The sequence below is a fragment of the Lonchura striata genome, chromosome 2 (assembly GCF_050655825.1).
Source record: "Lonchura striata isolate lonStrDom1 chromosome 2, ASM5065582v1, whole genome shotgun sequence".
Lineage (NCBI taxonomy): Eukaryota > Metazoa > Chordata > Aves > Passeriformes > Estrildidae > Lonchura > Lonchura striata.
Genome location: NC_140704.1, coordinates 127,990,477 through 128,012,500, shown reverse-complemented (window position 1 = coordinate 128,012,500; position 22,024 = coordinate 127,990,477). Strand labels below are relative to the sequence as shown.

General features: G+C 41.9%; 1 protein-coding gene across 1 annotated transcript in view; it reads left to right on the top strand.

Moving 5' to 3' along the window:
• HEY1 (hes related family bHLH transcription factor with YRPW motif 1) overlaps positions 1-3,529 on the top strand; it is a 4,910-nt gene extending 1,381 nt beyond the window's left edge. Inside the window, exon 5 of the mRNA XM_021550572.4 lies at positions 330-3,529. Within this exon, the coding sequence (XP_021406247.2) occupies positions 330-913 (584 nt within the window). The 3' untranslated portion in view covers positions 914-3,529. The remainder of the gene's footprint in view (positions 1-329) is intronic.
• The last annotated feature ends 18,495 nt before the right edge of the window (positions 3,530-22,024 follow it).

Below are 22,024 nucleotides of genomic sequence, written 5' to 3'. Positions count from 1 at the left end.
TTCAATGTGCTGTGGTTTAACTTACACAAGGGAGGCAAATAGAAGGAACAAAAATACTTTCCTCCAGTGTCACTGAACAATTCTAGTTTAAAAATGGCAGTTTGTGACTGGTCTTGGGACTTGCAGCATCACAGCACAGATATAAAAGAAAAGCTTGTTAAACAAAAAAGGAAGGAAAAAAAAGAGCTTGGCAGCTAGTCTATGGTTGGGAATACTAACCACATCCAAGTGAAATATGCTTATAGGGGAGGGTGGAGTGGGGAGGCTACTTGCAGACAATAACTAGAAAACAACATCTTAAGACTTCATTCTCTGTTCTTTCCTCTTAGGTTATTTTGATGCTCATGCTTTGGCTATGGACTATCGGAGTCTGGGGTTTCGAGAGTGCCTAGCTGAAGTTGCTCGATACCTGAGTATCATAGAGGGGCTGGATGCCTCTGATCCTCTGCGAGTTCGACTCGTGTCTCATCTCAACAATTACGCCTCTCAACGGGAAGCAGCAAGCAGTGCTCACACTGGCATTGGACACATTCCTTGGGGCAGTGCCTTCGGACATCACCCTCACATACCTCACCCGTTGCTGCTGGCTCAAAATGGGCATGGTAATACCAGCACTACAGCATCTTCCACAGAACCGCATCACCAGACCAGAATTGCCGCCCCACATGCTGAAACTTCCTCACTCAGAGTGCCCCCAAATGGCAGCGTCGGACCAGTGCTCCCTGTGGTCACATCTACTACCAAACTGTCTCCTCCTCTTCTCTCCTCCATGGCATCTTTGTCTGCATTCCCCTTCTCGTTTGGCTCCTTTCATCTGCTGTCCCCCAACGTGCTGAGCCCATCTACACCAACGCAGTCAGCAGCGCTCAGCAAACCCTACAGACCCTGGGGGACTGAGATTGGCGCCTTCTAAGAGCTGACTCTTTAGCAAGGGTGGGAACACCTATAGACCTGGCTGAGCTGGGTTATGCCACCCTTGAAGTTCTTAGTAACTGGGACAAAGGTACAGCTTCACCTTAACTGAGTTTGTCTAAAAACTGTCTCATTGGATTTTTCTTTTTGTTTTCTACATTTTTGTATTAACAGGTTGTTTGTGTTTTTTTTTTTTTGTTTGTTTGTTTTTTGATAGTTGCTGAAGTTGTCCAAAAATAAAATTACAATAGTGGTTTGTTAACATTTGTGTTAGATCTCTGCTGAGCATTTAAATCACTTTTGTAAACAGTTTGTTTCAAATGTTTCATTTTTCCTGAGTACATCAGACTGGCTTTTTATGAAGAGATACCACCTATTATTGTTAGCCATGGCCTAGTTTTGTTACTAATTTTTCCAAGACCATTCTTCTCAGCATTTACAAGCTGTGTTTTTGTTAGTATTTTGACACTGAGATGTTCTATAAAGAATTACTCTTTTTGTAAGCTATATTTGAGTCTTATATTTCTGAGCAAAGCGTTGACAAATCAGATGGACTTGCTTGACCAGCTTTATCTAAGAGCCCGATTCCTCTTTCTTCTGAAGCCATTTAATGTATTTGGCAATCTTATTCTAGTCCCTAGTAGATATTTACTCACTTCTTAGAACCACTACACTATTTCTTCCATCAAAAGGAGCAGTATGAGTGGGGAGGGTGCAAAAGTCAAATTGCATGCTGTATTGGTGGTGGATTTAGTTGCTGGGGAAGTTGTGGGAATTGGAGTTGTCACCTGCAGTGATCTCCCAGCCAGAGCTGGTCACATGCATCTTCATTCCATACAGCCAGATCCTGCTTTGATTTACAGTGGAGTAATTGTTCTGCTAGCCTGAATTCTTGAGTATCTGAGGTCAGACTCTTCTCTGTCAGCTTCAAATTTTCAGCTGAAATGGTTGATGCTGGTATTTAAATAGCCAGTGGAATGGTACAGTGGGAACCTGTTCAGTGCACAGCCTTGTTGCTTAGCAGATGCATCCTAACTAGGTGATGTTTCTATTGCGTTTTAGGTGCAGTTTGGTGCCACTTCTCATTTTTTAAGGTTCTGCTGTGTTCTTGTGTGCCTGAGAGTGTGTGCATGTACATATATTTTGCTTGATTTCATGAGAATCTTAATCTTAACAGGTTTATCAAGCGAGCTCCACTGGGAGGGGTTTGCCTGCTCTTGTATCTGTGTTGTGGCTAAATAAAGGAGAAAGAACAAAGTATTTTAAATTACATGCTTGTCTGATATATATCAGTGGAGAGCTCTATGCCTGTGGGTGCCACAGGAGATGTTGAATGATGGCTACTTAGTCCTGCTGTGGGCATTTGTATTTGCTCTTTTCTCAGATATTATGGCATGTGTAGCTGTGCTAGCTGAGTATGTGAATAATGACAGTCCCTTGGAGTAACAGTCAAGGGAAGGAAAATGTAGGATTTCTTTTGCACATCACTTTTATGTGCCTGGCAGTGTGTGGGCAGGTAGTGAAGATAGCAGGGTTTCTGCTGAAGAAGAGGTTAAAGCTGCGCTGCATTTGAATATTCTTAGTGACTTGTATTAACATTAAAAAGTGATCATCTTTACAAATATGAAGTGCTTTTCTGTCTAACTCATGAGGTTATCTGTCCTATAGCTCTGGAATGAAGTTTTGTTCATTACAATGAGGTTCAGATCATATTCGGTCCACTAGTGCAGAATCTACCCCAGGTCTCTGACTGATCCTGTATTTGTTTCTGAGTAGTACCACCAGTGTCTAACACCTTTGCTTGAAGCAAAAACCTGACAGGATAACAGGCAGTAGGGTTTTCTCCCGATGCAGTCCATCCTACCTGCAAATCTGTACATGAAGAACTCCTGGAAGTACTTTACTTCTTTCCTGCACATCTGAATTTATAGTGCACTTGTTTTGGTAAATGGCACATCCTTGTCTGGATTTAGTTCTGCCAAAATAGCAGAAAGAACTCGGCCCTGTGGGAGACGAGAGCTTTGTTTAAAGAGGGGCTCTCAGGCCAATTAAGGAGTGGCATTGATGAGAGACTTTCTCGGAAGAAGGATTGCTGTGAGGCTGGAAAGAGCGGGAGAGCATTCAAGTGCGTAACCTTGTTTTACCTTCCTTCTGAGGCTGTAGGAGACCACTGCTAGAAATTAAATGCAAAACACTGTGGGAGCTAGAAATACATAGGTGTTATTAAGGAGAGATTATAGAGCATAGTATTTCATGTAGAAACCTGAAATAAGAGGCTGTAAAATTCCAAATCCAGTTTCCTTTCACAGTGTGTATTGTCTCCTGTTTAATTACGCTCTGCCCTGTCCCTAACAGGTTTTTATAGCAAATTAACAACTCCTACCTAGAAGATTGCTATAGTGCATGCAACTATTCTTTAGATCTTTTAATAAATGGCAATGCTTCTCAGCCTTTTAATGGTTATTTCATTGACATTCAAATGACTTTGCCTCCTTCTAAATAGCTGGCTCTTTTGTGTAGAAAGACCCCTGTAATTATTTTTGTCCCACTGTCCTACCCTTGAATGGACTTCAGAAGGAGACTGCAATAAAAGTTTCACTGCTGGTGTTTGTCTCCATATCCACTGTCTTCTCTTTCTATTACCAATGACAAAGGTATAAATGAAAAGTACTAATTCAACTTTTGCAGTAATTCTGTATTAATTTTTAGGGATTCAAAAATCTGATTGTTATCATAGAAAGAAATGAATGAATGCTAGCAACTCACAAAAACCAGTAATTCAAATGGGAAATGCATGGCTCAGAAGCTGAAACACCAGGATTGTAAGTCTAGGGCTACTGCCAACTTTGTAAGTCTGTCTTAGCAATCACTTAATGTACATGTGTTTTGCCAGCAGTGAAACAGGTATGGCAGTGTTTGGTCTCCTTTCCTCAAGAGGCAGTTGTAGTTGGAAATTTTCTATATGAATGATAAATGCTGTTATTTCTTAAAAACTACAATTCCGACACATTCTGCTACTTTTTCTTTCCTGCAGGATGCTAGGTTTCTAAAGAGAAACTTAGAAAGTCAAAATAAGCTTGCTTCTTTAGGCAGTAGATATCTCCAGAGTCCAAAGCGTTTACTTGTTTACCCTATTGCAAAAGAGCAATTCAGGAGCACAAGCTTAACCAGAGGGATGCTGGAAAAGAAAGGAAATGCATATCTATCTTGATCCATGACTCCCCGGCCATCTTCAATTGCTTTGGATGAAATGTGTCCATCTGGAAATCCTCAGGCTAAAGATTGTATAGGATGTAAGATGATGTGGTACTTCATATAAGCTAATACTATCCTCCTTTATTAAGGAAGCTGGCTTGGAGTGCAGAATAAATGTAAAAGGCTGGTAAATGCTGCACAAAACCAGGTACAAACCTCTGGAAATCCATTCTGTGCTTTGGCATAAAGGAATAGCTGATGCAAGTGACATTTTTTAGCTTTTGGAAAGAAGCTGTCAGTAGTTCTTAAGACACTTTATGTTCAGCACTCCTTTCTTCACACTAGTAGCATGACAGAGTTTATTAGGATCATGCTGAAAACCCCATGAATCCTGCCTATTGCTCTCTTCACTCACACATCAGCATGTGAATCCCCAGGTGACAGGAGCCTTCCTAGACTATTGCATAGTGGTGGGAAGTCTGCCAGGGTTTTTTTTTTTTTTCCAAGCAATAAATAAGCCCAAGTGAACACAGATAAACTGAAATCCTGCTTCCTGTTTTATATTGTGTACATGCTCACAAATGTTTATTGCCAGAAACTCCCAGTTTGGATTGCAACACACTCTACACAGTGCTAGAATTCTCTAGTGAATAATGTAGAGGCCATGGGCTTTGTGCTGGAAGGCAACAAAAATTATGTACAGAGCCCTTTTCTGAGGCTGTACATGAAAGGATGCAGAGATGGATTGTGGTATTTGTGACTCAATACACTGAGGCACGAATATGTTCATGTGTTACCCAGCCTTCCTGACCTTGCAGGGTCTCTGTGTGCTTTGCCTGTAACCAAATTACTCTCTCTCCTCTTGCCCAGCTTATAAATAAAAATTAGAACACTCCCTTTCTTCTGGAGCCAGAAGATGTGGGCATTGACTCATGCTTGCAATATAGTAGCGTGTCTGCAGTCATAAAAGTCGAAATGCCAGTACCTTGTAAGATACAGATCCTCGAAGGTGAGGTGTCTTTTGGGAGTCTGAAATGTTCATTTGGTAAAGGCTTTTATTAAGGAAGTGCTTGGGTATTTTATGTAGTTCTGTCTTACTCCACCTAGTCCTGTGAAATTTTTTGTCTAGCAAATTCTGCTGATTATTCATGCAGCTTGAAGGCTGAGGAGGACCAAAGTGCCTTGCTCTGACCTGTGCAGTGTGCAGTCTGCCCAAGCCTTCCCAGCAAAGTTCTTAGACATAGGTTCCCTTCCAGGTGTTTTTTATTTTTTATCTCAACAAATCATGCAACACAGCTGTATAATGCAGGAGGGACTTATCTAAGTGCTCAGGACAGCTGAGCCTGAGGGGGCATTCTGCCCTGCTTGTAGAACCCCTAACCACATTACATTATTTGGGCTTTTCAGAGTCTTTTACAAGGCTGCTCTTTTCAGGTGAAACCTTCTGGTAAGGAAGAGGGAGAATAGCAGGAACCAGTTCTGCACACCTCCTGCTCGTTGGGGCAGCCTCAGCACAGGGAGGACTTTGCAGACCGTGCTTTTCTCTCTGCACTGAAGAGACTTCTTGGAGCTTTCCAGGTGGCTTCTCCAAGGTAAGCTGTAAAGTCTAGGCACAAACATTAGTAACAGGTTAAACAGGTACGTGCATTTCTCTGTTTTGCTCTGCTTTCACGGATGAAAGGATGTTGTGAGTAGGAGAGTTGGTGAAGCAGCTCTGCAAGAGAATGGCAGGAGAAGGAAGGAAGGCTGATTTGCAGGATCAGAGGAAAATTGAAGCTGTGAACAGATGAATGAAGAGATGCATTGTTTGCATTGCCTGTGGCAAAGATACGGAAATACCTGACATTAGATGAAAAAATAAGCTGCGTGCCAGTATGTAGAGAATTTAGAGAGGGAAAGGTAGTACTTAGTATTCACAATTTTTCTCAGTATGAACACCATACAAACAGTGAGGCACATTATTTAAAACCAATAAGATACTGAAACAATGCATTTGAAAGTCTTCATGGAATTTGATGGGTCATCCCCCTGGTTTCTCCAGGGCTGGATGGACAATCAGTGGCTGTAAGAGTGCATCATAGCGTGGTTTACTGATTGCACTTGTACAGTCCCGTCAAGTCAGTGTAAGGAGCTCAGGGAACTAAAGCATGAGGTAGGGCTTGACCTAAGTTGACAGAGAATTTGAGATATCAAACTAACTGATAAGAGCATCTAGTGACTGGCAGCCTCTTCCACAAGCCACTCAGCCTTCATCAGCAGTTGCCACCTAGCTGTCAGCACTGCCACTTAGGTCCAGGGTTTTGATATGGTGTTTCTCAGCATGGATTTGCCATTTATGAGGTCTCCTTCACAATTACATGAGTAGGGCAGGGGCATGTTCTGACCAGTAGTAGGAAATGAGCCCTTCTAGTGAAGGCGAGTATGGAGCCTCTTTCTGAGTCAAGGGACATCTGGTAGAGAGAACACAGAACTTCTTTCATGTTATATATCTGTTGTAGATAGTGCTGATAATGACTGGGTAATCTTCTTATTGTCACCAAGCCCGCCTTCTTTAACAGCTGAGGCCATTTCAGAGGCTGAATTTCAATAGCAAAAAAAGAAAAGAGAAAAAATGTAATTTGTTGCTGTTCAGGGATGGTTATGTGAAAGTTTGTAGGATTGGATAGTGATTAAAAATGTAGCAAAGGGAACTGAAGTGTGTGCTGTAGGAACTCTTTTATATGCTGCACAGCAGGTATATCTGTTTTTTACTTCATCAGGAAAACATCAATGTGATTGAACAATGTTCCCTGTGTAATGTAGATGCCTAACTGTCTGTAGATTGCCCCTTTGAATTTCTCTGGGATTCATTGCGTCTTCTGTTAGGAGGAAATTATCAACAACAAGAGGAAATCCTGTACTAGTACTGAATAGTCCTTATTTTAAAGGTACTTCCCTTCTTGTGGGAATTGTATATAATCAGAACAACACTCCATAAAACAGATGAATTATTTTAGAAGGAGACAGGTCAGCCTTTTATTTAAAAGGTCTGACGTTATTGTACATAAGAAAATCAATTGTTAGCATGGATGACATTCTTCCACTAGCTGCCTGTGCTTCCCAAAGGTGGGGCAAAGTTTAAGTCATTGGTAACAGGAAGCCTGGGCTCCTTAGAGACTTTCATGTTTTCTAGAGCATGCAATGACAGAATGACTCTTTTTCTTCCCCAAAATAGCAGCAGGAATAAGAATGATTAAACTTTACCCTGTTAAGAATTGAAATAGGTAAAGCTGCTAATCGTGCACATACCTGTGGGCCAAACCCAAATATCCACTAGGTTGGTGTGGGCAGGAGAAGGTGCATTAGTCAGTGTTGTGCTGTAAATGCCGTGCAAGAAGAAAGAGAAGTTCTTTTGAAGACAAAGCCTTCCAACAGACTTCCAAGATCTGGCCCTCTGCACTTCAGTTCCAGCTGCAGAGACCTTTCCTACCACAGAAACCAGTATGGGCTGAGCAGGGGGCAGCTGCAGCTCCCACATGAAGCCAGGGGCTGAACTATCACATGCCTACAAATATGTTCTGGGATTTGGGGCACCAAATTAACCAAGCACACCAAGAGCTGTGATTGCAGATGTAAAGCTAAATGGTTGTCATTCCCTCACTTGTTAAATTTGTGCCTGCGTCAAAGGAGACAGTTGAAATCCCACATGCTCTCCTCAGCCAGTCTTCAAGCTGTGAGAGTCTGAGAGCCCTGAATGAGTAAGCTACTCCATGAGAGAAACAAAAGCAAAATTTGTTATGGGACTCTAGAAGTCTTTGGGTTGTTGCTGGTTTAGACAAAGTTTGTCTAATTTTTTCTCTCCTCCCTGGGAGGTAAAAAGACTCCCTGCTTCTTCATGGTGCTGACAGAGTTTTGCAGGACCCTTCAGACCCGACCTCATCCTGCCAGGAAACAGACTGAAGGCTTATTTTCTACCCCTGCAGCACAGCAGCATCCCAGGCTGAAAGCACAGCCTCAATGGCAGGACTGGCTGTGAGCCACAGAGGCCCAAGACTGGGAATTCCCATGGTCTGCCACCAGGGACAGAGCTGAAGGAGTGACACAACAGGTTTCTGGGCAGAAAAGTCCCTGTGGTTTTTTGTTTGCTTGTTTGTTTGTTTGTTTTTAACTGCATCAATATCCTTATAATGTGCTAGTGAGACCGTCTGACTTAATGCTTTTTTTAAATAAAGAGGGAGCAATAATTTTAGCTTTCATTTTGGCTGTATACTTTTTAATGGGGAAAAAGAAGAAGGTTCAAAATCCCCATCTTATTGCAAGGTCTTCTCCTAGGAACTGCAGCCTTCTCTCCATACTATTTTCATTGCCTTTCATGAGATAGATACCCAGTCTGTACTAAGCAGTTGCTGAGAAATCTGTGATTAAGCTTTATATAATGCAATACTTTTTATATCGGAGTCTATTGGGAAACAGCCTGTTCAACTCAGCTATCTGCATCACATTAACTTTTATAACCTAAAACTCCCATCAGAAAGGAGATTTTTATGAGATTGCATTTGACACATCCCCAAAAATGTTCCCTTAACAACTATGTCTGACTGACTGAAAAGGCCAGAGAAGACTTTGCCAGGGGCTAGTGCCACCTCAGATTTAATTTTTGGCGACAGTGTCTGCTCTTCACTCATTTGTACTGTTACAACCCTGCTGTTAATCCTGTGGGACAGGGAGAGAGGATGAAGATAATTTTGTACACTGAGCTTCTATGCAGCACCTAGCCTGACTTTGCTTCAAGATCACAGAAGTTATAGAATGAAGCTTAGTCCAGGTGAGTGGGTAGGCCACCAGGGAAAAACCGAGACCCCTTTTATGTTGAAGTCTAAATCTTAAGAGTAGGGTTTAATTAATAAACTCCCTATACCCAGGGCTTTTTCAGTCTCAACACTACTGCATCTGCCTGTCCCCAAAGTTAGGTGACATTTGCAGTGTACTGTGGAGGTGTAGCACTCTATTTTGGGTAAGAAGTTGGGACTCAGAAAGTTGAAAATCAAATAGTTGAGTTTCTTGGCAGAGGTGTTTCAAAGTGAGTTCATTTTTTATTTCAGGACTTCTGTAGCAGCTCTGGATTCAAAGCACAGCTGCTCTTGATTTTCTGGAAGCCCCAGAGGGTGAATAGTTATTCACATCAGCCTGAGTTACTTCCCATGTCACAGTTTCATCATAGGGAGCATTTAGGAAGCCTTTTTCTAGTTTCCTACAGCACCTAAGAAAATAGAAACAAAAAAAGCAAAAAACAAAACAAAGAAAACCAAACAAACAAATAATCCAGTTCCTACTTTACCCTTAACTCTAAGACTATTTTCCACTCTGAAGTCTCCTAACACATTCAGCTATTTCAGCAACAGCCAGATCCCTTCACTATACCCTGAAGAAAGGAAATCCAGCCAGTGTTTTGAATGAAACAGGTTTTGTAGGCAAAATTAATGCTTCCCTTAGATGTGTTTTTTTTTGGTGTTTGACTTCAAACCTCAACACTGTATTTCTAACACAGCCTTTTGTGTGCAATGTACTAGGTCTTAAATAAATTATTTGAAGGCACGGCTTCGCTTACGATGCCTCAAATGATCACGTGTATGGTTTATCAGTAGGGCTGAAGGTCTTTGATACTCAGACCCCTTCAACAGGGAGGGATAAGTGGTGGCACATACAGGTGATCTCCATGTGGACCAGATCTAGATAAGAATGAGTTTAAGGGGAGAAAAATACCCATTTGAGAGCTCTGTGTGATGCTGGGGCATATACAGCTGAAGACTCTATTGAGATGACACTGGATCATGGTAGGGACATGGTGAGGTGCCAGCTGGGATCTCAATGGAAAATGTGTGGCAATAAACATGTCTAGGATGTGAAAACTGGCATTTAGAGTGCAGCTTTGGGTGGGGTTAAAGGCATGAAAGGAAATTTGTTGGGACTGTGGAAAAAGGTGAGGGCTGAGATAAGGGGCTGCTGTGTGAAAGGAGGGGATATTCCCCTCAATCCTCCTCACTTGCCAGAAATATCATGACACTTTCCTACTCTGTGTGATGTATCAGCTGCTTGGGCACAAGAGATAGGATCACCATCAGATAAGGCTGATCCTTTATTCTCACTGAAATTGCTTCTGTTCATGAAATGGATGTAATTACCTGGATGAGAAGCTGGCAATAAAACATCGCTGGTTTTGCACAAGGTGCCCCAGATCCTGAATTTCTGCAGACACAGCTGTGCTCTTACAGTCTTCCCTGGGCACAGGGAATCTGAGGCCACAGATTATTTTTCCCCTAACTAATTGCTTGTTTCCCTATGTTGCCTTTCTAGTTCTACTGCCTGATACCAGGAGCAGTGAAAATTGTGCAGCACTAATAAACAACTACATGCTTCAGCAAGACATTTGCGCCTACACACGGCTCAGTTGCTTAAAACAGCCACCTCGAACTTGGAGTGATGGCAGGGATGTATTCAAGGAATGAACAAGGAGCCCTTCTAACCTTGGGCAAGTGGTCTTCACATGATGTTGCCAGAGGGGAAAAAAAAGGCAATTAGGACTTGTTAGGGCTTGTTTTGCAATCCTTTGTAAGGAGAGAAAGACAAAATCTTCTTAGAGTGGGTAGGAAAACTCTTTCTGGAGAACATAGGAAAATAGGTCAGTTGTGTCTCTTCTTAGGGAGTGTACAGAAAACACAGATTAGTGTCTCTGGAACAATTTTGGTTTATGCTGTGGCTTTCACAAGAGGAGGAAGGCTGTGAGGCAGCAGAGTGCTTGCTGTATTCAGTGGCAGGCCCATGGGAGCAAAGGAGCGCCGTTTGGGGCGGGGGTGTGGGCTGCACAATAGTGACGGGGCTGTTTGGGAAATGCTTTCATACCATTTTATGAGAGAGAGAAAATAAATGCCTATAGAAATAAGTTTTACAACTCTGTTGATTTAAAAGAGAATGAGAGTGCAATGAGGGTGCTTTTGTTCCAGCAAAGAACTTTATAGTATGTATTGTGCCCTGATGTCTCTGTGGCTTTTTGCATGTTGGGGTGCAATGGGCTGATTCTCATGGGTTTTCCTTCTTCTCCCTCTGAGGCCAGCAACTGTGTCAGGGCTCAGTTCTAACATTTATGGCATAAGGGAAAGAAGATTTCTTTAAAAAACCAAAACCAAGACCGAAAGACCTGTGCAGAGACTTGGTACCATGGGTAATAACTAGAAGTTTCATCCTGCTGTCTTCAGAGGGATGAGATCACAGTTGCAGTTGGAGATTGCTGTTTCTCTCTGGAAGCTGTGGGATAAAATCTGACATGGTCAAAAAGGACAAATAAAGAATTCAGTGCCGCTGCACACTGAGATACCTCTTACAGTAAGTAATCTAGTGTCAGAAAATCTCTTTCTGTTCTGGAGCAGTACTAGTATCTCTGTTGAGCAAAAGCATTTCACTACTGCAAATGCCTATTCCAGATGACAAGTTATGGTTATGCTCTGGTGAAATAGTCATTATTCATAAGTTTGAATTAAGTGTTATTAAAAAATGAGAAATTGGTGGAAAGCATTGGCCACGCTGAACTGTCAAGAGTCCTGCAGGCTCACAGACAAGCACACCTAAAAAAATAACAGCATTTTCAGGCACCACAGCAAATCCTCCCTCCTGGCCCCTGAACTTCTTCCTATATTCTTGGAAAAAAGCCAGCCTGCACATCATGTGCAAAGGATGACACAGTGTCACCTTAACAACATGCATACCTTTATGGTGTCCAGATGAGCAGGGAAGGATCAGTGTTAGCAGTTTTTTTCCCAACATATATTTTTTTCTAGACAAACTGTTGAAGAAGTGAGATAAGGTTCAAACCATGTACACTACACTGCTAGTCACAAAACCAAACCAGGTCACTTTGGCTTTTAAGAGTTAGTGATGCTTTGACAAGAGAGGAAACCTGATGGCAAAGCACAATGGTTCTGGCCAGAGGGTTTGCATCTGTGATACCTTTCATATTGCTAAAATACCAGAAAGAGACCACGGGCTTCTGGGAGGAAATGTTTGCCATCTGCTTCCCTCTGTTGACTGAGTTACTGAAGTACACCAAACTTGGGTGCACTGAAGGCAAACCTCACAGACAATAAAGTGGGGTGGAAAGGCAGACAATAGGCCAGATTCCTGGCATTCATGAGCTGCTGGAGCTTTGCTCAATACTGCAATGTCTGAGGATTGGCCCACTTTGCTCTTGGTTTAAGCAGCCCCTTTATATAAGACCATGCTCTCAAAATGAAAAGACATGTTTTATGTGTACACACTTTCAAAGGTGCATCACCTTTCTCATGTCTAAATAATAACACCCCCAGCCTGAACTTTTCTTGTTTGGCAGATCAAGCTGTCTTTCTTGTTTGACAGATCAAGCTGTCAGTCACTGCTGGCACTTGGCCTACAATCAAGAAGGAAAATGAAGTAGCTTTCTTGTTCTAATGCTGTTTTTAAAACAACAGCTTTGTATTAGTCACCACAGCTACCAAATGTGGGCAGTGGTTCAGGAGAGCTTTCCAAGAGAATTGCTTTCTGCCACTGAAATGTTGGTAAACTCACACTGGCTGTAAGACAGTTTCCAGTCTTTCATTGGGTGCTATGGAAATGTAGTGTGCATTATAGAGAGACACTTCTATTAAACCCTAGCAGCTCATTTGTACTGGAGTCAAACTGCCTAATATTTGTCATCCTGTCCTGCTCTGCCTTGGTCACAGAGTATAGATTTCCCTCATCTGGGAAGGGAGAAATGGCAGCAGTGACTCATGTTTGGCACTTATGTCATTTGACATGAATACCGTTTCCACTGGGGACTTGCAAGACCCAGGCTTGCAGTTTCTTTTGTTTTCTGACTACTTCTCTGGCATCTTCCTACGTGACATTGTGTTTGAAAATGCTAAAAAGGGATGCTCTTGGCATAAGATTCGCACAATTTATTTTCTGCTGTCAGAAGCCACTCAAAGGGGCTTCAGCTCTCCATAAAGCATCCCCCAAATTTGGACAGATTTTTGTTTGCACTGTTTGCCTGAAATGCACTGCACAACAGCATGTCTGTGCTCAGAAACAAACTTCACCTGTGGCAAAGTCACCTTCATGGGCTTGACATAACCCTCCTTTGTGTATACAGGTAACTTTGAGGGCTCCGTGAGCTGGGAAGAACACTGTAAGCTCTGCTTTATCTTCTGAGAAGTAAACTGAAGTGACAAATCACCTGCTGGACACTTTTTATCAGCTCACCCTGTACTGAGATGCTGCTGCTTGGGTCTGAGCTTAGAAATACTGTGGACTTCTCTAAGGGAGCAAATCACTTAAAGCTTTTTGGCAACAAGATGTGATCATCTGCCCATCTGCAGAATGTATTGGCTGGCCACCACCTGGTAGTTGTCAAAAATAGCCATGGAAAGTTGTCTGGCTACTGAATGTGCCAAGGAATGCTGTTGCTCTTTCTTGGTGGCCTGTGATCAGAGGCACGAGCTGATGCTTTGCTTGGCTCTACTCAGCAGATAGATGTTTTAGGACTCTGGTTTTAGCTGTCATCACCAGGCATCATTTGTTGTTGTCTTTACTTCAGACCTCCTCTGGTACATAACAACTATGAGTGGATTTGCTCAAAGGTCAGCCATCTTTCAACACTAGGATGAACCAGATTCTTTTCTCATTTGGCTCCTGCATGGTGCTTTGCTCACTTGGAGTATCCTGCCAGAACCTTAAATAATCTTAAATTATGTGGGATCACTACTGAACTCCCCTACTCCTAGCAGTTTCTTCTGGCTCCCTTAAGCGCTCTGGGTGATGGAACACTGGGAGCGTGTAGCGTTAAAACAAGTGAGCATAAGCATTCTGTTACTTACATCTTCCTCCAAAAGAGCTGATAAAGAAGCTCCTCTTTGGGGTGGGTGAAAATAGATAGAGATAATATTTGCAATTATCTGTGCAGATGCCTGACTACAACTTATACAGCTTGTCCTTGACTTTATGTTTAGCATTAAATGTGAAGGGAGAATTACATAGGCTGCACGGGGCTGTGGCCTACCTTCCTGCTTTGGGGATAGGCTGGCTTGTGCTGGGAGTGATGGTAAAGCAGGCAAACTCCTCCATGCAGGTTTTTTTCCCTGCCAACATGAGCCCAGTGTTGCCTGCATCCATCATGCGAGGGCACGCTCTTAACACATGCCACTGCTTAGGTACTTGGTTGAAATGTAGAGTCTGCTACTGTTTTTATGCCTTGAACCAACCCTTCTATTCTGATGGCTTCATTAATAGCACAACAAGGATTGATAAACTCATGAGAGCTTTTCCTGGCAAACAGGAAGGTAGGAGGAAAGTGTCTCACTCAGAAAGTTCACCCATGTCAGAGAATGGAGAGATGCAGTGCCTGAGCTGAGCCACACCTGAAGTCACAAGTATTTAACCAGATCACATTTTACTTTTGCTTTTTTTTTTTCCCTAAGCAGACAAGGACAGTATTTCATTTGCTGATACTGCTTCTGTTTCTGTTTGCAGTCAGATACAGGTACTGCTTGGATACCTGTGATCAATGAAGGAATGATTGCCACAGTTACAGATCAACAACAATGTACCTCCCATTTTAGGCACAATTATGCTGTGGTATCTAAAAAAAGAGGATATTGCCTGAAGGGTCATGGTGTGTGAATTTTCTTATTTACTCAAGTGACTCTAAATATTTCCTTTTTTGCAATGACTCAGCTTCTCAGCTATGGGATTTTGAATGACCTGTTTAGTGCCTGATTCAACATTAACTAACACAGTGGAAAAAATTTCTGTTTGTATAAGGGAATATTCACATCAGATCCTTTATTAGCCATGCAAAGATCAAATGAACAGCCATACCTCTTAAGTGCTGTTTTTTTAAATGAAGTTTACAGTAAATTTTAAACTTTGTGATTTTTGAAGTGTGATCAAAATAAAAAAGCTTAAATTTATAACTGAAAAGATTTTATTTTGAGGATGTATTTACAGTGGCTGTTATATTACCATTCCTTTTTCTTTAGAATAAGAAAAGCCAAGATATTGTTTCACCACCAAAAATTCACTCAATATTCTCTCAGGGATGAAAACATGAACGATCAAAGCAATTAAATGGTATAGCACAGAATAAAATTGAATAGACAATTTCAGTTGGAAGGGATCTACAGTGATCATTTCATCCTGATCACTCTGAGCTCACCAAAAGTTAAGAGATGTTTTTAAGGGCATTTTCCAAATTCCTCTTATGCGCTGATAAGCCTGAATCATTGACCACATCCCTGGGAAGTCTGTTTCAATGGCTGACCACCCTCTTGGTAAAGAAATGCTTCCCAGTGCCCAGTCTAAGTCTGCCCTGTTATCCTTCTCTTTTAAGAATCCATAAAAGAGGTCCTACCTTCAGTAAGTCAAGTAAATCAGATTGTGATTAATTAGAAAGAGAGGGAAAAAACTTATCCTTAAGTAATTTTGCAGATCCACAGCTGGTTTTGAGAGGCAAAGTTAATTCTTCACAAAGTAGAACACTTCAGTTTGACAAGGACTGGATTCTGTGCAATTCCTTGTGTGTGACTTAAACAAGTTTCCACAGGGCACTGTTTCAAGAAGTGCACATAAATTGATGAGGTCCAAACACCAAAAATTATGTGTTACCTTGTTATTTGTTACTTTATTCCCTCTTCCAAATCCCAAAGAACGACCTGCATTTGCCATGAAACACTTCTGCCAGCATTTGTGATATCTTATGTCATGATGGACAAAATATATAACATGGGTTAAGTGAAAACATACTTTAGAAACCCTCAGCTTTCTCCTTTTCTTTACCATGGCCTCTGAGAGCTCATTTGCCAGAAAATATTAAGCAGTTTGTAGTAAGAGGGAAATGTTTTTCCTGAAATATTCAATGGCACTCAAGAATTTCCTGGATTCACAATCTCTCATTCTCATGTGATTGCTGTACCAAATGAAGCCCAGTGCCATACTCAGAGTATGAGTAGCTTGTAAGGGTACCCAGGGCAGCTGTCTGGATTTGGGTCATGAGAGAAGCGCACTTAACTAAGGTAGATGGCATGTGAGTCATCTGAACTGTCAGGAAGAAGGCAAAATTAGAGAAGCTTTAATTTCTGCTTTGAGTGTCTTTGGATTTAATAACATTTATAGGAACATTATCTGTGCTTCCAGCAACTTTCCAGAGACAGTTTAAAATCTGTTGCTGGTGGTCGAGTATTTGCAGCTGCCTGAATGCAGGACATTTTCGCCAGAACCACATACCCATCTGGCTGGCTTTTAATTAAGTATGTGAAAATAATTTATGATTCCATATGGAGCTGTTGATGCTTTGTAGATTGTATGACTTTAGGGGCATATCATAGCCAACACCTATGAAGAGATGTAGATAATGATTTCTTCAGTACCTTTCCTATGGAAAGTGCCATATTTGTAATGCCATAGTGGACTCCTCATATTTAAATTTAATAAAATATCTACAGTTACTGACAGGGTTACTTCTGTTGATGTGAGCAGCTACCCCATGCAATGCCAAGACTACCATGAATATTTGTATTTTCACCCACATATCCACTTGATTTTGTCTTCTTAAAGACTCTTGCTTTATTTATGACCATCTCTAGTTTTTTTCTCAGAAATACCCATTAGGATGGTAACATTCACAAGTCTTACCTAATTCTGAGAAAAGCTGAAGTTGTTCTGACACTTCTCTAGGCATTTTAGTATCTCAAATGTATAGTCTTTCTTTAAGAATAGTTGCTAAATAAAACTGCACCTCTATCTACTTGCACCTCTATTTTCAGTCAGTTCTTGTCTGCCTAAGTGTAATCAAGATAATTTTGTATGTAATTTCTATTTGCTTTCTTATAAGACCACTGTGAACATTGCGGTCATTTGGAGAACAATACTGCCTTAATAGTGATGCAAAGATGCAAAGTCCTATTTTGAACCTTTTCCTTAGTGAGATGATATGCATTGTGAAAAGTTTTTCTGTGGTTTCAGCCAAGTATACCTTCTACTACAAGGCTAGCAAGAAGAAAATAAATCATTGTTTACACTAAAATATTGAATAAATCACTGAGCAGAATATGAAGAAAGATAATTTTTCTCCGGCCAGAAAGATTAAGTTTATGGGTACAGTCATGCCAGGATTCAATACTGAAGTATTTGTGGTTGATTTCCACTGCTGGGAGAGAAAGTGCAATACCCCTTTCCACAGAAATCAAGATACTGCTTGGAAAATGGCGTGTTTGTGTTTTAATAATTTATTTTTGCTTACATCTCAGACCTGGACATCATCCTATGCTGAGCACAGGACTTCAGAGCTCCAAAATGCAGTTATTCAAGAAACTGGAATAAACTTGGCTGACTTCTTGCTTTTGTCCTGCTTTTAAGCCTATTGAAATGTGATAAAAAGAAAAGGAGATATACAGGTTGCCCCTGTGTGTTCCACATCCTTGGGAAGAAATTATCTTCAGTTTATAAACCTCTTCACTTTCTGTCTTTTCCTGGAGAATCCATGGAAGACTGCAGGAAAAACAGTATCTGACTGCAGAGTGGTCCCCCTGTGCTACAGTACTGAGAAAGGCGCAATTGTCTTTCAGTGCAGGGAATTTTTCTCCTCTAAGCTAAGAAATACCTAATTTCTCTCAGAAAGGAGAAAAATAGGATGATGAAAAAGCAGTTCCTATATTTTATTGGTCCAAATAAAAAGAGGTTTTTTTTTCCTCCTATATTAAAGCATAGAAAATATCCAAGTTTTCCATAAAATCTGTGACAGGGCTCCATGCTTACAGCAGTAGCATCTCTGGGTGAACTGGAGCCTTTGTAGCTGTGCTTCAGCAGCCAAGTGCTTGCTCCCAGCGTCCTGGGACTCCCAGCCTGGCTCGGGAAGATCCTGTTTTCAATCTGGCTGAGCTCAGCCAGCTCTGAGCCCAGGCCGGGAGCGTGGAGCTGTGTGAATACCCCCTCACACGTGTGCTGCGAGGTGCCTTGGGCAATGCAAGGGACTCTGTGCAGCCAGGAGCAGCCAGGACCTCTTGGTGCATCTGGGAGTGTTAAACGTGTGACGGCACCAGGGTCAGTCGCTGTGAGTGTCCTGTGTCCCAGGAACAATCCCAGTGCCCAGCAGCAGGCTGCCTGCTAGGAATGTGGGACTCCCCAGCCCTGCCTGGCATCTGCCAGGCACAGCAGCATCTTGCAAAGGCCAAAAGAGACCAAGACTGCAAACTCTGCATGTTCCAGAGCTCTGGAAGAATATTATAAGAAATTATGCACCTTTGATAACCATAAAACTAATAGGAAAAAATGAGGAAGAATATCTTTAATTTCAACGTTGTAAATTCCAGCTCGGTTTGATGATGAGCTGTGTCAAAGCTGTGGAGCTGCACTCCCTAGAGAACAGAGATGCTTGTGTGCCTTCAAAAACTCATTATAAATCCTTCCACAGGGGAAAAAAAAAATTAAAACCAGTCCAAACACCTGATCATTGTGTAAAACAGAAGGGTAAAAATGAACTGCAAAATGCAGAAGTAACATAATTTCTACGGTCAGCTCTAATATGGAGCTAACAGCTGGCCAGAGGACAAGCAGATAATGCCCAGTGCTGATGACTTGGATGGGTTTAGAGTGCCGTTCCCAGGATGCTCTGGGACCCTGCTGTCCTGATTTTAGCTGGGATAGTTAATTTTCTTCGTAGTAGCTGGTGCCATGCTGTGTTTTGGATTTAGGGTGAGAACAATGTTGATAATACACTGAAGTTTTGCTGAGCAGTGCTTACTCTAAGTCAAGGACTTTTCAGCTTCTCACACCACACCATTTTGAGAAGGCTGGGGGGCACAAGGAGATGGGAGGGGACACAGCTGGATCAGCTGACCCCAACTGCCTAAAGGGATATTCCACACCTTATGACATCATGCTCAGTATCTAAACATGGGAGCTATCTCAGCATTGGTCAGTGGGTGGTGAACAATTGCATTGTGCATCCCTTTTTTGTATAAAATTATTTTTATAATCATCATCATCATCACCTTTCCATTTCTGTCCTATAAAACTGTCAACTAATGAATTTTACTTTTTTCTTCCCAGTTTTCTCCTCCATCACACTGATGGGAGGGAGTGAGCCAGCAGCTGTGTTGTGTTTAGCTGCCTGCTGGATTAAACAATGGCATCCATGCGTGGATCACTTTTCCACAGGACCCCTCCTGAGGTTCCAGGGATTGGGGAAATTCAGAGCAGAAGCAGCATCCCCAGCTTCACCCTTGTTCTCTCCCAGCTTGGCTGCTGCTGCCAGTTTGCTGTTGTCTCTCAGAGGCAGCCATCAGCCTCCTCCTTCTCTCTATTTCCCAGATGACATCTTTCCCTACAGCTCTGCTGCAGGCTGTGCCTGCATGGACAAACACCCAAGGAGATGATGGGTGAGTCAGGCTCCCTCCAGCATTGGTAGGGTGTCCTAGGATCATGGCACAAGGTAGACTGAGCTGGCCCTTCATGGGGACATCCAAGGTCTGACAGAAACTGTTAATCTGAGCACAGACTGTGTTTTGCAAGCAAGCAGCTGTGCTGCCTCCAGACTTGTCCCTGGAGGCAGAGATGTGCTCTCATGCAGTGCTCCCAGGCTAATACCTGTGTCAGGAAAACATGCAATCTGTGCAACCAGTTCATGGACAGCTCTTCATATGCCACCGCACTCCACCATTTATTTCATCATTTGCAAAGATCTAAGTGTAAAACAGTGCAGGAAGGGATGTTCCAGTTTCTTATGCCTTGAGCATCACCCTTTTTCAGCCTATACAAAATCCATCCAAAGAGCAGTGATGTTTTCCTGCTTCCATCCAGCACTTGGGAGAGCTGGTTCAGACTTGCTAGGAGCAGGAATCAGCCTCTAAGCTCCAGACTAAGGAGCAGGTAATATTAACCTGTTTATTCATATGGCTACCCTATCCTTCAGTTTCTTTTAAATGTCTGCCCAATGCTGTATTTTTAAGGAAATGTAGCAAAAGCAATGAATTTTGCCCAAGGGAAAAGTGTTAATTTTATGTTTTATATGAACCCAAGCCCATATTTTAGGGTAAATATAGAATATCAGATTCCACATACCAGGATTTCAGGATTCTGCAGAGGTTGAAAGGCTCTTCAAAATAAAATTTACTATCTGTAGTTGCCTATTAAATAATAAGAGATTGCCATCTTCTGGCTAGAATCAGTTGTACATGAGGATAGTTGCCAACTTTTGTAAATACATAGAAATTATTTTTTAAATAACTTATTGGAAACCTGTGTATTTTAAGAGCTAATGTTTTAAAAAATTATTTTGATAGGGTGAACATATTTTTCAAAGTTTGTATAAAAATCCATTGCAACTACAATAGCTAAAAGAAATCTAAGTTGTAGCTTGACTGTTTCCTTATATCATACTTTTCTGGGCTGTATCTGGGATAATGCCTTTCATGTTTCCATCTTCAAGAGTTTCCCAGGATCTCCCTTTTCTGTGACCCATTTCACCAAAGCCAAAGTGTTACATCAGGAAGACATTTTCCAGCAGCTATTTATTGCCATCCAAAAGAAGGGGAACATGGCATTATATTGTAGACTTGAAGCAGGCAAATGTTTCCCTAAGTAAATTCCCATGGTCTTTGAATAGTAAAAGGAATCTCCATGGATTTCCCTGGAGGAAAAATAAAAGATCAGATGGCATCAGAGGTTCAGCATAGCACTGGAAGTAAGAATGGCTAGAGCACAGGCATTTTACTGTACATTGGAGAACCCCTAATCCATGTCACAATCCAGGCATATTCTGGTTCCTATTGCTCACAGAGCTATGGATAACACACACACACATACATATATAATGTAGGCTGGATTTTAGGTTCCTCTGTTTTATGCCCTATTTCCAGGAATTGGTGGTGGGGATGGAGAAAGAGTTCAGTGTTTTTCAAGGGAGACAGCTTCAAGGATGACTATGCTCCCTCCTTCACTGGGAGATGAAAACTACTTTTCAAATGTGACATTTGTTTCACAGTTCATTTAGCCCCTAATCAGCTGATGGTTTCTGATGTAGCTTCTTTTGCCCTTCCCTGCATTCCAGACATTGCTTTTATCATTTTCTCAGTCTTTCTTCTGAGCTGGCTGCTGTGTACTATGTTGCTTTCTAGACATATTTGAAGCTTCAGTAATGCATGAATTATCATAGTCAGGAGTGCTTCTGATGGTGGTGTTGCAATAATTGTAATTCTACCTGCTCCATGTTCCACACAAGAATATCAGTCCTTTCTTTGGATTTATAGCTACTGCTCGTCATACCACTCCTGTTACAGAGGAGTTAAACCTGAAAATGTCTGGACTCAGGCTTCAAATTTCAAAACCACCATCCACCTTATATAAAGACCCTTATGTAAAGTGTAAACTGCACAGCAGATGAAATGGATATTCTTCAGAGGAAATCCTTGTAATCAATCCCTGGTGTATTTAGAGACGCTCCCCCTTGTAAACTCTGACCACTGCATGGCAGTATTGCACCAACATCACTGTATTACCAGACCTGAGGAAAGTTGCCTAAAATTATCCCAATATCACCCTGATCACTTCTGCCGAGTGAATGTCTCCTCTTCCCGCTGCTGGAATATGCTCAGAATAGATTAGGTAGTGCAAGATGGATGTGGGGGCCTGCCTGTTCCTGTGCAATCTTTGCTTCTCTCCATCAAAACTTGATGGGAGCATTTGATTTTCCATGATAGGATCTGGCAACAGTGAGATGAGAAAGATGCTCATGCATCTAAGGTCTCACTCCTTCCAGGAGAGGGGAGAGAAGTACTTCTCTTCTCTGCATAATTTAGGTGCTGGGAGTAAAAGTCTTTCCTGTGCTGATCACAGAGCCCATCTCCCTGACAGGGCTGCTGGTTGGCAGTCAGGCAGG